This window comes from Maniola jurtina, chromosome 23 (assembly GCF_905333055.1).
Source record: "Maniola jurtina chromosome 23, ilManJurt1.1, whole genome shotgun sequence".
NCBI lineage: Eukaryota > Metazoa > Arthropoda > Insecta > Lepidoptera > Nymphalidae > Maniola > Maniola jurtina.
Window position 1 is genome coordinate 1,907,550 of NC_060051.1, and position 17,642 is coordinate 1,925,191.

A 17,642-nucleotide genomic window follows, 5' to 3' on the forward strand; every position below is an offset into this window, starting at 1 on the left:
TATCTATCGGCAGTTCGCGGGTAGTAGTCGGGTTTTAGTGCTGTTTAACTTTATCTTGTTTGGAAAATAATTCTCACCAACAAAGGTCTCAATCTCTGAAGCTGTGATGTGTTTCTCGAGCAGTTTCCTGTTGTTGTGAAGCAACGCGGTGATGGTGTCTTCAGCCAGGATGTCGTAACCGATCTGTTTCTGCATGAAGCCGAAGTGCTTCGCTATGTATTCCTGGTGGATAAAGTCAAGTTCAAGTGAAACTTTTTTTTAAACCTTATTGCACAACCAAAGAGTCAGTCAACCTTATGAAGGTGCCAATTAATGGAATGGAATATATGAGAAATTCCACCGATTCTGAAATCTTCAAAATATTATCCTATTTTTTTTTAGTATAGTATAGTAAGTAGGCTTTAAGTTTTACTGTAATATTTTCAATTAAAAAAAAAACATCATTTTGGCCGAAGTCAAAATTTTGGCTGAAGGTGGCCAAAGCCAAAGCCTCGGTTGGGTGCTAATGAAAGGCTTTGTTGTTGTTTTCATTTATTGCACCTAACATAGGCAAACTTTAAGGTTTCCCTTACACTTTTAAAAGAAAGCTTTTATGATTTATACCTGGTTTTTCCTGTAGTCCTGCTGGCTGAGGCGTAGGATGCGGTAGCATAATCGGAAGATGAACTTGTAGGGAGCGTAACGCGGGTCGTACAGCTCCTCTATCTTGAGAAACGCCTCCCCTTCTGATGACTCTTGGAACGGACCCTAAATAACAAAAGAGTTATTTACGCAACTTTTAGGGTCCCGTACCTTAAAAGGAAAAACGGAACCCTTATTGGATCACTGTGTCTGTCTGTCCATCAGTCGTGTCTGTCGAGAAAACCTATACAGTACTCCGTGTTGGTCTAGAATCATGAAATTTGGCAGATAGGTAGGTCTTACGGCACAAGTAAAGAAAAAAATCCGAAAACCATGTTTTCAATTTTAGACTATCGCTTGGCTGCAATCAGACCTACCGGCTAAAATTATGCAGCCTAAGATGGAACGCGCTAGCCTAGAAGCTGCCTATTCACTCTTGTCTTGAAGGTACCCATATTAAAATTGGAGGGGAAAACTGATGCTGGAAGGGCGTTCCATATCCTAGCGGTTCGAATTCAAAATAAAGAGGCAAATAGGGAGAAATAGAGAGATACTGAGATAATAACTGAGCTATACTAATAAACAATAGAATAAATAATAAATAATAGAGCCTCAATAGCTCAACCGGTAAAGGAGTGGACTGAAAACCGAAAGGTCGACGGTTCAAACCCCGCCCGTTGCACTATTGTCGTACCTACTCCTAGCACAAGCCTGACGCTTAGTTGGAGAGGAAAGGAGAATATTAGTCATTTAACATGGCTAGTATTCTTATTAAAAAAAAAAAACTTACCTGTAGTATTTTGAACAGTTGTCGTAATATGTACTGCTCTCTCAGAAGTTTCTGTCTGTCGCGGTTGGGGTTTTCCACCACCAGGTCCAAGGCTTTGGACTTGTTGGGCTCGTTTTCGAAACCGGCAATGAAGTATACTATGTCTTGGAGAAGACAAGTTAATGCCCTAGAAATAAATATTTTAAATAGAATAGACTGCATTATTTACGGTCTATTCACATTCAACAATTGACAATCAAAAAGTGTACAATAGTATCCAATTTCAATAAATGATTTGACTTTGACTTAATTGTTATATGAGCATAACCTATATTTGGACATTTATAAAAATAGGTTATTGTTTGATATCAGGCTCTAAGACGGTACTTTCGTTATAAACCTCACAAGATAGCTTAGTGTTATTCAATGGGCGATGGATAGATTTATCGAATGGCAAGAAGCATGTGTTCCGACAGGAATCCATAATCCATATACAAGAGAGTAAAGTATCTTTGTCTTCTTTGACTCCTGAGCATTCTACCGGCATGTTGGAGGATATAAATACACGTAGGAGGATATATGTTCGTGTGGGGACAACTCACTTCATCTTGTTGTGCTCAATGCTGCCAGTCTGCAACTTAGTGAAGAGTGCAGACAACACTTTGCAGGCATCGTTGGCGAGGGATGTACTGCATGTTGGGGGATATACTTGCATGTACATATCTAGAGGATATACTTGGAAGATAACTGCTGGAGGATATACTCTCCATGATAGGGAATATACCTGCGCGTTGGGGGATATACCTGCATGTGGGGGATAACTCACTTCATCTCGTTGTGCTCAATGCTGCCCGTCTGCAACTTGGTAGAAAGAGCCGACAACACTTTACAGGCGTCGTTGGCAAAGTCCAGGTCCCTCACCTCGCTAGGCGACACCGATATGAGGGCGAAGGCTTCCTTATCCTCTTTGATTACTGAACATCCTACCTGGAAGGAAATCACAAAACTGATTCACGGAACTGCCTAATAATCATTTATGGTAGATATTTGTGACGCGAAATGCAGTATTTTTTTATAGCGTTTTTAGCTATGCTTAAAAAATAATTAGAATAAAAAAGCAGTCAAATACGAGTCGGACTCGCAGTCGAAGGGTTCCGTACCGTACAAGAAACAACATGTAACCAAAAATTCACGTTTTTCCCTTTACCTGAGCTATAATATATTGCTTGCTACCTGCCAAGTGTAATAATTACTATAGGCCAACGGAAGTACCCTATAGGTTTTGATTCCCTTGACGGGTTTTGACAGATAGGCAGACTAACAGTCAGACAACGAAGTGATCCTAAAGGGGGCCCGAAGGAATTTTTTTCTCTATAGATGCGGAACCCAAAAATTAGTAGATCTGACTAGCATTCCCCTTTTCAACTAAGCTATTTAGTTATGTATATCAATGAAAATGTTTGATACCTTCGACATGACAGGTTTCTCTTCTTCCTTATCTATAGGTATCGACGTTGAGTGGACCCACGTGTGCGTGCATAAATGTTGTAACCTGAAAAAGAAAAACATTCGTAGTTTTTTTTTTCTATGCACGTACAGAAAATTTCACGGCAACCTGTAATGTGCAATCAGAACTAGTGGACACTTTTTGTTGCGTTTGGATAAGATGTAGATATAAGCATTATTTCAAGTATGTTTTTTATTCTGATACAAGTTAGCCCTTGACTGCAATCTCACCTGGTGGTAAGTGATGATGCAGTCTAAGATGGAAGCGGGCTAACCTGGAAGGGGTATGGCAGTTTTTTATTGAACCCATTCTCCTTTAGTTTCTACACGGCATCGTACCGGAACGCTAAAACGCTTGGTGGTAAGTTCTGTATCTGTACCTTTTTCTTTTTTAGTAATATAACTAAAAATTAATTTTAAATTAAACTCTTGAAGACTCTAAATTTCAGCGCTACCCAAACCCTTCATTGCTCAAGACTGGTATCTAAAGTCACGAGGTTTAACAGTTTTGTTTATCTGTCTTTTTCTTATTACATTAGTGAGAAAAAGACGCTAATTCTCTAAAATTTTATTGTTGTAGATCTTTAGCATTTTTTAAACTGGTTTTACGGCTCTGGGTTCTAGCCTTTTTGAGTCTATATCTTTAGCAATCAAAGGACGAACACAGAGAAAGAGATTAATCAAGTCAAAAATAAAAGAATAGATACCTTACGTAACTGCTTTGCGGTACTGGCGTGTCTGAATGCGTCATAGTGGTAGGGTCCAATTCGAACAGAGTGGCGATTTCTGAGGAATGTGGAACTGATATTAGCTGGTACGCCGGTTCCTCACCCTCAATATCTTCACCGGCACCTTCCCTAATAAAAGAAAAACAACATTAAGTTATGCAAAGATCTTTAGTATTCGAAAGAACAAGTCATTACATTAAATCGAATCAAAATTATTTATTTAATGTAGTACAAGTAGTGTCTCTTATGTTACGTCTATGACTCTACCACCGGTTCGGAATGAAGATTCTACTGAGAAGAGCCGGCAAGAAACTCAGCAGTTGCTCTTTTCGAATCATAAAAAGTTTGTCACATATCTATTAATATTACCTCGGTGTTTGTCGGTCCGACCACCTCTCTGTTTGTTAAACTTGTTTCATTCAGAAGCTTAAACCTGCTTAAACACGCTACAGTAATAGAAACTTGTTTCATAACTTTTTTTTTTTCGGGGTACCCCCAAACATAAAGTGCCAGTTGTGAAAAAACTTTAGGCAAATGTGACACCATGAGGACCTTTTACAATTTTTCCCAAAAAAACTACCGTTTACGAAACACTCAGCATGTCAACGATCTTAAGCGAATGCTGTTTTATGCAAGTTCATCACTCCAGACTGGTCACCAATGTCTAACTAATGGAGTCAAAGAATTCAAAAAAGCTTTTCTAGATAGGTGGAAGTAAAAAGTTCTTACTGTTTTATACACGCTTCGGCGGCTAAATAGTGTCCAGTGGCGAGGTGCTTGAAACGGAAGATTGAGTTCCAGTGGCCCGCACCGCCGCGACACGGGTCGTGTTGGACCACCTGCATCAAAAACACAATAAAGTATGCTAGTCCAAAAAAACCGCCACCGATACTAAACCGAACCGCTAGGATATAGAACACCCTTCCGGCATCAGTTTCTCCCCCAATTATAATATGAGTACCTTCAAGTAAAGAGTAAATACGCATCTTTAAGGCAAGCTCGCTCCATCTAAGCTGCATCACCACTTGCCAGCAAATTGAGTCACTTTCTTTAGCACTTTAATCAGACTCCTGGCCCTGAGGTGTTCCAATTGAGAAGTTGGATACCAATTTAAATTTCTCATAAAACCTTGCTACAGGTAGCAGCAGTAGCGCTTGAGCAGCCCGTGGTACGCAAGAACACGTGGTGACGTCTCCAATATTCATCCATGGTGAGGAACTTCTCCTGCTCAAGTGGAACAGCCTCATCACGTAACACTCTATCGACATCTCATACTGGACGCTCTATGAAGTACTCCAAACCCTGGGCTGTTGGAAATTGAAGGGTTGGATACGAACCTCAATCTCCTACAAAAAGCCAGGCTACTGGTGGTAGCGGTAGCACTCGAGCGGCCCGTGGTACATAGGAACACGTGGTGACGTCCCCGATATTCATCCATGGTGAGGAACTTCTCCTGCTCAAGTGGAACAGCCTCACCACGTAACGCCCTATTGACATTTCATACTGGACGCTCTATAAAGTGCATTTAATTTACTCCAAACCCTGGGCTGTTGGAAATTGAAGAGTTGGATACGAACCTCAATCTCCCACAAAGCCTTGCTACTGGTGGCAGCGGTAGCGCTTGAGCGGCCCGTGGTACGTAGGAACACGTGGTGACGTCTCCGATATTCGTCCATGGTGAGGAATTTCTCTTGTTCAGCGTGGAACAGCCTCACCACATCACCACCTTTGAGCATTTCTTCTTGATTCTCTTTGTGCTCCAGAAATAATGTCACCTTCCAGGATGTGGAGGAGTTTACCACGTTCACCTTTAACAACAGAATAATGAAATAAAATTGTGTATAGTCCTCGTTGGGCTCAATTATATTGACATTGATAGGGAATCAAAGCAAATTTCTAAAATAATACATGACATATTGACTTTTATCTCCACTCTGTAAAACACTTGCCTAAATGAAAAATTCCCGGGAATGCGTGGGAATGCGAGCGAATTTTCTTTCTCGGTAGAAATTGGTGCTTTATTCTGTGGAGATAGATGGATTTTAGAAATTCGCTTCGATTCCCAATTGTGTAAACTGAGCCTTAATGTTTATAGAACATTCTGGCAGCCAAAAACTTTACCTCCATACATCCAGCGTTGTCAGGTAGCTCATGGTTGGAAGACACGTGCAATACTTGCTGACCAGCGTTTACAGGGTTCAGTATAACCTTGTCTCCAACCACCACGTTGTCTCCTGCAAAGATCAATCACGTTGTCAAAGAATAATAATTGAATGTCAGGCTACAATATCACGATCGCAATCACCTCTGATTGGTTGACGCTCGGTTACTATTGGCTACAACATTTGGGTGCAACAAGAATAGCATAGCCAATAACAACAATTGCGTTTGTAATAATCATTGATGCAGATTTTTTGGAATCAACCTACAGTTAGTTTTAGTTTTGAAAATCACACAAAAGATATCAAAATTCAATATTCAAAATATTTTTATTCAATTAAACTTTTACAAGTGCTTTTGAATCGTCAAAATGATCTACCACTGGTTCGGAATGCCGTTTCTACCGAGAAGAACCAGCAAGAAACTCGGCGGTTGCTCTCTTCAAATATTATCCACCATGGCACTCCTTTTATTTGCCTTAAGTTGTGTAAAATAATCTTTTGATCCTTATAAGATACAGGAATGATGACGCCATAAAACATAAAAATATTTTGAGCTTAAAATAGAATAATTTTTTGAAAATCTATGAATGGCTACATAAAAATAACTAGTGTGATAAATAATTACCAGTGGAGCGGAGTTTGTAAAATGGTATGACATAGAACCACGACCCCTCATTTCCGTTTGCGTCCAGGTGCACACGCATCGCGTTTTTTTCCAGCAACGCAGGGAGCCTTTTATTTACCTGAACACAAAGTTTTAGGAGTTAAAATAGGAAGTTTGTTGTGGGCTTTTCACCGACCAGGGTGCATTTGGAACCCTCGTAGTTTTAATTTTAAGTTTACGTAATTATCACCACTATATCATCTTACAAATCTAACAATAGCAATAGTAGCGTAGAACAAGCTCCAGTTTATGAATCGAGGATCTGAAGAGTATGGCGGGAGATGGTATGATAAAGGTGGAATCCCTTGATTGCAATCTAAGACGGCAGCTGGTAGACTTGGGAGGTGTTCTAAAGTTTAATTGAATCTAAACCTCTATATGGTTCTACGCAACATCGTTCCGGAACTCTTAAGGTTGAAATCCATAGAGCGCACTTTGACTTTGCTTAGACTTAAGTTTCAGTTAAAATGAGACAGATTTATGCCAGTGGTATAGCGGTGTCTCGTTTAAACAGTGTCTTAAGTCTGAGCAAAGTCAAAGTGCGCTCTAAAGATCTCAGACTAAATCATTTGGCGGCACGTCTATGCTGATAGGGTGGTAACTGGTAACTAACCAGGCCAAGATCCAAACCACCCACCAGACTATACCAGAGACAACTTGGACATTTTTACAAAATCAACTTTAACGTCTCAGCTTTAAGGTTGAATATCTAAAAACTAATTTTATATGGGTTGGATCCTTTTTGCGTCAACCTCTAATTAAAAATCATAAATTTCCATTGTCCCATTCCCGGGATTACCCGTCACCTGCAATCGTTCCCGGGGCTAGAGACGCCAGGGAGCTCATCATGTCCATCTGTGGGCAAACAGTAGTTAAAGCAGTAAATAAAATGTACTTACAGTGAGGTACTTGTTGGATTTGACGTGCAGTAACTGAACAACGCTGCCGTACTGCACCACTGTTCCTAGCAATTTCTTGTTCTCCATTTCATTCTGCTTCTTCTCTATCTCGGCGGCGTGCTGGACATCAAAAACCATTTTCTCAACAAATGTAATCAAATTTTCTCAAAATTGGGCGCATAGCCTTTCAATTTCATATTATTCTATTTTGGCACTCTCCCTACCCCTATGCAAAGAGGACACTGCCCAATAGAGAAGTTAAAGTTGACATCACAGCAGTAAACTCAGAAAAAGATGGATAAATTGTATGCAAGAAGATCTACAAAAAAAAAATGGAAAGTTTACATCATGGAAACCAAATAAAGGTTAGAGATCTAAATTTCTTACCAATGTAATAAGAAAAGGTCACGTTTGCATTCATTTTATTTAGGAAAATAAAGCTTTAACAAAACTCAACCGCTAACCAAATACATCTGTTTTTAATATGCTTTACTATGAAAGGCACTTTTCGCAAAACATCTACGCGGCGACAAGCTCCTTTACTGCTTCTATAACTACGGTTCTGTATACGGTACGGTACGATATAATTCTGTGGTTGCCTCACAGTTATATCTCGTTCCTATGCAGGTTATTTATATTTAGCGTAGATGATTCCTCAATAAGAAATATAGTTATGGCCGTGCAGTTCAGCGGACGGTGTCATTTGTTTTGGCTTCAAAGGAATACATTGTTTAGAGTTTAGACTGTTATTTTGACTGCCATTTCATATTTCCGTTGGGGAATTTTGGTGAAAATTCCAACGTTTGATTTTCCTGTATAATATCGAGACGGTAGAGTGTGCCAAATGGTGAGTGAGCAATTACTCCATTTCCAATAACAGTTTCGCACTTACAGCCCGGTATATTGCACATCGAATTTTAGAAAGAGATATCTAACGGTATCGTAGAGCGTTGTCTCTGTCTTCGAAACCGACAAAACGTAGTATGAGTATCAGACACGGCGTTGATGATGATGATCCTTGAAATGACTCAATTAGAGCCTCAATAGCTCAACGGTAAACGAATCGGACTTGATTCCACAATGTCGGCGGTAACTCGACTTGTTGCACTTGTGTCGTATCTACTCCTAGCACACGCTTTACGCTTAGTTGGAGGGAAAAAGGCTCACAATCCATACTAATATTATAAATGCGAATGTGTGTCTGTCTGTCTGTCTGCTACGTTTTCACGGCTCAACCGCTGAATCGATTCTAATGAAATTTAGTACAGAGTTAGCTTACATCCCGGGGACGGACATAGGCTACTTTTTATCCCGGAAAATCAAAGAGTTCCCGCGGGATTCCTAAAGACTCATCCACTTAACCGATTTGTATGAAATTTGGTACCGAAGTATCTTGCGTCCCTGTAATTGAAATAGGCAACTTTTTATCCCGGAAAATCAAACAGTTCCTACGGGATCTATAAAAATGTAAATCCCCGCGGACGAAGTCGCGGGCATCCTCTAGTAATCTATGTAGGGAATACTCACGTGCAACCTCTTGAGCAGTCCCGTGTCGGTGTCTGCGCTGGCGTTAGCGGACTGCTTGGCGGTGTTCCAGAACTGCTTCTGTGCCGAGTAGCGGTTCATAGGGCATATCTTGAACAGGCAGTCTGTAATAGAACAAATCCTTTTGTGGTGATTACATTACCGAGTTCGGTAGCAGCGACTAGATCTCTTTTCACAATTATAACGGACTAGCTAATGCCCGCGACTTCATCCGCATGGATTTAGGTTTCTTTATATCCTGTTGGAACTCTGCTATTCCGCGATAAAAAATTGCTTACATCAATTTCCGGGACGCAAGCTACCTCTGCACCAATTTTCGTATAAATCGGTTATACGGATGAATCTTTAAGAATCCCGTGGGAACTCTTTGCTTTTCCGGGATAAAAAAGACATGTCTTTCCCCTGGATGTAAGCAAAGTCTGTACTTTTCATCAAAATCGGTTAAACTATTGGGCCAGGAAAAGCTAGCAGACAGACAGAGACAGACATACTTTTGCATTTATATTATTCTCCTCCGCTCCACACCACTCCGCCCATCTCCACGTCAGTGAAAACCCACCTACGTCCTTGCACCAAGCGTAACATCATATATTTTATACTTAGGTTTTAATACACATCTGAATATCTAACCTCGGAATTTTTTGGGCGGATCAGTCAAGTCGCCGGCTTCGGGGCACACCACGCATCTGTCATCCACCAGCCTGAAACAATATTATCATTAAACAATCTGCTTCTCCAAAGTTTATCTATTTAAATATCGAACATCTATATTTTTATAACGGATTGGATAAATTGGATACACAGTGCCTTCGTCACGAAATTCTATTTGATCATCATCATCATTATCAACCCATTACCGGCTCACTACTTACCTAGTAGAGGTCTCCTCTCGGAATGAGATGGACTATCACGCTGGTTCAGTAGATTGGTAGACTTCACACACCATAAAGAACATTTTCCACAAACTTTGAGTGCCACAAGTGCTTGGAGTGATGAAGACACCAAAATCGCAAAAAATTCCACATTTTTTTTAATGAGGTCCTATATCTTACCCCAAGGTGCTGAGGAAGCCAGCGACAGACCCCTCCGCGTAGAGGGACACTATGTCCCCGAGATGTAGGAAGCTGTCCCCCATCTTGCCGCCGTCTCCTCACCCCCACCATGCAAATACTCCTGTTGAACAAAAACATTATTTAATCTATTAAGTAATCCCTGGGGTGTAAGAAAATGTCGTTCATCTTATTTATTTTTGGGCTAGAACCACTGATACACAGCGTTGGGCAAGTCATAGAGGCGTAAAGCCGCTGCTTACCCTGATTCAAATAGTTCAATGCTCATTTTTCATCACGACCGCCAGTAAATAGGTACCTACATAACTAACATATGCCTACCTTGGCTATAGACTCTGTGCACGCCATCACTGATACAAGTAACCGAATCCCTCAAATCAATGTTTAACTTACACTTAAAATAAAACCGACTTCAAAAACCAAAAACACTAAAAAGTAGAAAATAATTTTTGTTTAGCTACACATGTAATGTACCTAGGTATGAAGTCGAGCGAGCATATTAAAACAAAATTAGAAATCCAAGAGTGAAGCTCGCCCGACTTCATACCTAGGTACATTACATGTGTAGCTAAACAAAAATTATTTTCTACTTTTTAGTGTTTTTGGTTTTTGAAGTCGGTTTTATTTTTCTTTTGAAAATTTTTTATTTCACAATTTTTAGTGGCCCCACTGTACTATAATATGCTATGCCCAGTTTAAACCCTACTGTTTACTAAGCTATTACAGTGATCGCGAGCAATTTGCTCTTATCCATTGAGGAGTTCTGTTCTCCATCTCCGAAGATATTCATCAGATCTTCACCAAATTTATATGGGACCACCTGCACAGTATACCCTTTCAAACAAAAAAAAAATTTTCCAAATCGGTCCAGGGGTCTTTGAGTAATCGGGGAACATACATAAAAAATAAAAAAAAATAAAAAAAAAAAGATCCCGACGAATTGAGAACCTCCTCCTTTTTTGGAAGTCGGTTAAGCCTTTCTATTTCGTTTCGGATTCCTTATAACAAAACATCGTCGATAACGTTGCATTTTGTACATTTTGAGTTTTGACGAGTTAGATTTATATATAAGGTATGCAAATCCGTTTATTGGGTGTATCTGGAACGGCCTTTAGGGCTATGAAGATATCACGTCTACTTAATTTTGCATCAACAAGTCATGGTGATTGAGGAATGGATGGTTGAATAAAGTAATCCCCCATAAGCCAGGGTCTTACCCCCACTATGAAAATACCGGGAGTATTCGAAGATGAAAGTTTTATACAAGTAAAAGAATAAAGTATGGACTTACATATCAATGTAAGCTCAAACTGTTGGGTAGGGATTTTGTATGTAGGTGTTCTCGATAATGTAGACGCCTACTGAGAAAGGATTTACAGACAGTCCACACCAACGAAGCTGAGACATTCAGCTATAATAATATTACATAATACACTAAATAGGTGCAAATAGTTACAAAATTAATTTCCTTCATTATTGTAATTTTTCACAAAATATTCTTGGAACGCGATGCTACCTGTTGCTCTATATTCCACACAAATTGAACCTTATTTTTTCTCAATATAGAGCTTAAAGTAGCAAAGCAGATGTGTGAAAAATTTCAGATATGATTTGTTTGGATAGTTCTACTAATAAACTATCTAAGTATGGCTGCCGTCTAACAGTGTTAGGTCTTGAAACTATCATCTACGGACATCTCAACTTGTCAGCAATAAAGACCTTCTAAGAAAATCTAGTCTGACATTCTGAGAACGTACAAATTATGTGAGAAATCGAAAAGCTCTCGGATCTCACAAGAATTTCCCTGTGCCCTAATTATGTTGTTACAGCTGGCATAATTATTATGACTAATGGACTAAGAGCCAGCGCGTGCCAGACCTTCGTTATTTTATAAAAGCCGAAATTTTCTCTGCTTTTGGTCCCCAACACAGGGAAGAACGATCCGCGACTATGAAGTTTGGATCATGGTGGCTTTGGGAAACTCTGAAATACGTGAAACAGGAAAAAATACGTGTTTCAGGATTTTAATAACGATTGAAAAGATTGAAGTTAACAGTATATAAAAGTTAAGTAATCCGCCTCCGTGAATCTTCTAAATATATAAAAGGAAAAGGAGACTGACTGACTGACTGTTCTATTAACGTACAGCTCAAAATGCTGCACGGATTGGGCTGAATATTGGCTGGCAGATAGCTACTCGTATAATGACGCAGACTTCAGCTGCTAAGAAAGGATTTTTGAAAATTCAACCCCTAAGGTAAAATAGGGGTTTTAAATTTGTGTAGTTCACGTGGACGGAGTCGCGGTTTTATAGTCACTAGATGAAATTAAAACATCCGGGGAGCTTTTTTTTTCAGTTTTTTCATAGATCCTCACTCATGAATTAAACAAAGAGCCATGTGTTTTGTTCACGGAACTGTATGACGGCTGTTATCAAATATAAAAAAATGCTGTTTAGTGCTATTCGAGTCTTTAGTGGCGCAACAAAGGCTACTTCAATAGACTCTGGGTAAACTACGTTTTCAGTTTATAAACACGGACATTCTGCTATTAGATAGGTATGATCTACCTTCACTAAGTATAGAATAAATATAGAAGTATGTAGGAGGTGATCTCCGGCACTAATCACTACCCATATTAAAAAAGCGAAAGTGTGTCCTTCAATCACATCGCAACGGAGCAACGGATCGACGTGATTTTTTGCAAGGGTATAGTTAAAAAGCTGGAGAGTGACATAGGCTATCTTTTATCCCGAAAAATCAAAGAATATTAATCATGTCAACAACACAAAAAAAATCAGGCGGAGGTCGCCTCTATCGGAGGGCACTGAGAGAAAATGTTTTGGGCGAAAGTCATTTTGATCGTACTGGACTGGAACCGTCAGTCAATTAAGATTTCCATTTTTTTTAAAGTCCAGTATAGGCATTTGCATTCTTGAAATACTGTCTTGAGTGATAACGTTATTACGACGCAAAAATTGCCAGTAGATTTTTCGACTTACCAGGATCTGATCACTCCATCTTCAGTAAAGTTCTACAAGCTTCATCAGAAGTTTCAGCATATCGCATACAAAATAGAACAGATGTAGAACCAGCTTGTAGAACGCACGCTTCAAGTCTATAAAGCAGTAACCGAGCACTAACGCCACTACGCACACACAGTAACATAGCACCTTTCGATTTTTAGTTATAACCATCTGTAAATGTGCCCTAGGTATTTATACGAAAATCTGTTCTAAGATTATTAAATCATCATCATCATCATCATCAAAACATAGCTGGCTCACTACTGAGCAAGGGTCCATAATCTACCCCACTAGTCAAGTGCGAATTGGCAGACAGTCTTCACATACCTTTGAGAACAATATGGAGAACTCTCAGGCATGCAGGTCACGATGTTTTCCTTCACTGTTAAGAAGGGTCTCTCCGTCACTCACTTCATACAAACGTAGTTCCAATTTCATTTGAATATTAAGCAACCAAAGTCCATGAAATTTTGCAGACATATTCTAGAAACTAATATCTATGTCTGTGGTTTTCCAGATTTCTGTTAAAATATTCGGTTTCAAAGTTACGCGGTCTTAAAAATTTACATACAAATCTTTGAGCCCCTGTAATTTTAAAACTACATATTTTTAGAAAAATCCAGAACACCACAGACACAGATATTAGTTTCTAGAATATGTCTGCAAAATTAAATGGACTTTGGTTGCTTAATATTCAAATGAAATTGGAACTATGATTGTATGAAGCGAGTGACAGAGAGAGCCCTGTTAAAGCAAGTGATATTTAAAATTTTGAAAAGTTAAAGGTGCTTGCCCGGGATCGAACCACTTCCCAAATAGACGGCGGATGTCCTAACTCCTAATCTTTAGGCTAGGCACACGGCTATGAGATTTTTACACGGCTGATTTTTAGTCCCACGTTAAAAGGGTCTATCTAAGTTGACTCCTTTTGTTTATCTGTCTATCGCATGCGATTTTTAATTATAGTTGTAAAGATTAATAAAGTGGAATTCTTGACGGATCAACTTGCTATGACGAGTAGGTATTGAGTACCAAATAACCTGCCAATAGTTTTTATGATGTCAGGATTTGCGCTTGACTACGATTTTACCGAAGTGGAGCTACGGTATTTATAAGGTGACGATAAGTAATGAATAGTGAATGTTAAATTGTATAAAGCAGTTAAGGATGGATCTAACTTGTATGGAATGTAGCACTTTTTATAGATCCATATCGATTTTCTTCTGACGACGCGAAATAGCTTTTGCTAGCTGTTTAAAGGCATAATATTTTTTTGGGAAAGAGAAGGGTTGACTTTAAAACATCCATACTAATATTATTATAAATGCGAAAGTGTGTCTGTCTGTCTGTCTGTCTGTCTGTCTGTCTGCTACGTTTTCACGGCCAAACCGCTGAACCGATTTTGATGAAATTTGGTACAGACATGGGCTACATCCCGGGGAAGGACATAGGCTACTTTTTATCCCGGAAAATCAAAGAGTTCCTGCGGGATTTAAAAAACCGAAATCCAGGCGGGCGAAGCCGCGGGCATCCTCTAGTTCTCTCATAATGAGAAGAGAAGGGTTTAGGCCATAGTCTACTATGCTGGCTACTTGTGGTTTGGCAGACTTCACACGCCGCCTTTGAGAATATTATGGGTTAACTCTAAAGCAATGCAGATTTCCTTAGGATGTTTGCCTTCACGCTTTAAACAAATAATATTTAACTCCGATGGTTAGAAGCTCGTGTCCAGAATCGAACTCCGGTCCACCCGAATACGTCTGACATAACCACTCGGCTATCACTGCTAACACAAGTGTAAATTAAAAATTTATAACACCCCCGACAAGTGAAGGTTACAGTAACTAGAAAAGAGCTGATAACTTTCAAACGGCTGAACCGATTTTCTTGGATTATAGCTAAGAACACTCTCGATCAAGCTACCTTTCAAACAAAAAAAAAAACTAAATTAAAATCGATTCATTAGTTTAGGAGCTATGATGCCACAGACAGATACACAGATACACACGTCAAACTTATAACACCCCTCTTTTTGGGTCGGGGGTTAAAAACCTATCTCTATGTATTATTATGTTTGTCAATACAGTCCACTATAAATGTTTTAATAGGAGTTTCGAACTGAGGTTTTACAACACAGACCGTGAGGCCGAAACCAGCCATTAGACATCGAGTATTATCTGCTACTAACCTTCCCCGCTTATAGATAGAGGCACCAATCAATACGTGGAGTGGGTGCGTGTGCTGAACCTAATCAGGCAAGGAAAGGGCCCGATATATTTAGCTGGCTCAACCCAACCGTGGATTTTCTTTGAAAACTTAGTGACCCAGATACTATGTAGATAGGGATTTTCTATTAGCCTGCCTTACAGATTTAAATATCAAAGTTGGAATCAAAGTCATGATAGACAGAAGAAAGGCAAACATGGTTTAGTTATAGTTAGGAAACCAGCCGGAAAACCTATATCAATCAATTGCAGTTGTCGTGATTGGCTGAACTTATGGTATTCTTGGTGCAACAATGCATTGTGGCCAATAGTGAGCGAGCGTCAATCAGTCAATCACACTAATATTATAAAGGCGAAAGTTTGTATGTGTGCGTGTGTATGTTTGTTACCCCTTCACGCAAAAACCACTGGACGAATTTGGCTGAAATCCAGAATGGAGGTAGATAATATCCTGGATTAGCACATAGGCTACTTTTTATCCCGGAAAATCAAAGAGTTCCCACGGGATTTCGAAAACCTAAATCCACGCGGACGAAGTCGCGGGCGTCAGCTAGTCAGAGGCGATACTTCTAAGATGTAATACTTCTACGTGTGATACTGCCTAGAGTTCAAGCAAAAGGAAAACCATACAAACAAAAGGCTAAAAATATGTAAACTTACAGGGATTTCGAATAACGTACCTGTCTATTATAGGTACCTATAGCGTAATTATCCGAACGATTTCCATTTTATTCAAAAATTTCCAATTTATTCGAAAAGATACCAAACTTATGTTAGTATCAAGATCAGGGGGCTCTCGCTATCCCAAAATTTACATCAAAATTCCTAAGGATCAATCCTTCCAAGGGAAATAATATACCTTGTTCACAAAACGCAGCCGTAGAAAGGTCCGAAATCACACTAATAATTATTATATAGGCAAAAGTTTGTGTATACGTTTGTTACTCTTTCACGCAAAAACTACTCAACGTATATTTGGCTGAAATTCGGATTTTTTTACGGAATAAAAAGTAGCATATGTGTTAATGCAAGGAATAATCTCATATTATTCCTTGGATTAACACATATGCTACTTTTTATTCCGTAAAAAATTCCATGGTACCCGCGGGTTTTTGTAAACAAACGAAGGTACAAAGTCGGAATCATCTAGTTCTGTCTATAAAATATTGCACACCAGTAAAACGATGTCCTAAGCTCTGGACTATTTTATCACCCGTTTTAATGCCGGAGCTTGAAAATGCGAGACTTTCCACGCTAATGGAATTTCTTTAGAGCTAACTCAGCCACTGACCTAGATAGACGAGCTTAAGTACCTCGAAAGATGTTATTGTCTTTCTTTAAGTTTAAACGATGAAATATCAGATCAGAGGGAACCTACGAATAGCTATTATAATATTGTTACTAGCAGCTGAACGCTGATCCCCGCGACTTAATCATCGCGGATGTAGGTTTTTAAAAATTTCGCGGGAACTCTTTGAATTTCCGGGGTAAAAAGTAGCCTATGTCATTCTCCAAATCTTTAAATACCCATGCAAAAAATCACATCGATCCGGAGCTCTGTTGCAGCGTGATTGAAGGACAAACCATCAAATAAACACACTTTCGTATTTAGAATATTAAGTAGGTACTAGAGGATGCCCGCGACTTCGTGCGCGTGGATTTAAAATTTGCCGTTTGAAATTTATCAGCTCTTTTCTAGTTACTGTATGTAAACCTTCACTTGTCGGGAGTGTTATTTTAATTTACACTTGTTACAATTTCGATTTAGTTTAGACACTTTTTTGTAACTCTAATTTTTGAAAAAAGTTCACTTTTTAATACTGGTCGTGTTTTTTTGCACACTTTTCATACAGAGCAACGAGTCGTACTGAAGAAAAGCTAAATTTTTCACTATCCGCATGAGAAGTCCGCAATGAGTGATGTCTGGAACAGCCTTGCCATTGTCTAAAGTGTTTATTTTTCCTTTTTTTCGCGCATCTCCTACGTTTATGTCATTTTCTGATGTAATGTCTAAACATCTCTAAACTCTAGCATTATTTTTAGCTTCCAAATGACTCGATTACCATGCTAAAGATGCCTGTCCAAGGAAGCGAAGTGGAGCGGAGATCAACAAACCAATCAGATTATTTGTTTAAAACTAGCAGGCATACCCTAGCTTCACTCGAGTGGAACTTTTGAAAATCGTTGAGGGAGTGGAATACCACGAATCCTGAATCATATATTTCTTCACTATTAACTGAAAACCCAAATGCCAATTTTCATGGTATTTTCTGTCACGAATTTAAAAATGACGGACTTTCATACAAACTTCCGTCCCCTATTTAACCTCCTTAGTGGTAAAATTCCAAACGATATCAAACAAATCACAGGGAGGCGGTACGGCGGCGACGCAAGATCGTGGCGTGTGGAAGTCCGTACAAGACCTATG

General features: G+C 39.3%; 1 protein-coding gene across 1 annotated transcript in view; it reads right to left on the reverse strand.

The window, feature by feature from the left end:
* LOC123877448 (inositol 1,4,5-trisphosphate receptor) overlaps positions 1–17,642 on the reverse strand; it is a 67,346-nt gene that overhangs the window by 40,292 nt on the left and 9,412 nt on the right. Inside the window, exons 2-15 of the mRNA XM_045924249.1 lie at positions 9,947–10,067; positions 9,525–9,595; positions 8,877–8,998; positions 7,350–7,469; positions 6,412–6,529; positions 5,746–5,858; positions 5,202–5,432; positions 4,354–4,463; positions 3,604–3,753; positions 2,858–2,942; positions 2,217–2,377; positions 1,412–1,577; positions 604–747; positions 78–222 (exon numbers count right to left, since the gene is read on the reverse strand). Coding sequence (XP_045780205.1) covers positions 78–222; positions 604–747; positions 1,412–1,577; positions 2,217–2,377; positions 2,858–2,942; positions 3,604–3,753; positions 4,354–4,463; positions 5,202–5,432; positions 5,746–5,858; positions 6,412–6,529; positions 7,350–7,469; positions 8,877–8,998; positions 9,525–9,595; positions 9,947–10,029 — 1,819 coding nt within the window. The 5' untranslated portion in view covers positions 10,030–10,067. The remainder of the gene's footprint in view (positions 1–77; positions 223–603; positions 748–1,411; positions 1,578–2,216; positions 2,378–2,857; positions 2,943–3,603; positions 3,754–4,353; positions 4,464–5,201; positions 5,433–5,745; positions 5,859–6,411; positions 6,530–7,349; positions 7,470–8,876; positions 8,999–9,524; positions 9,596–9,946; positions 10,068–17,642) is intronic.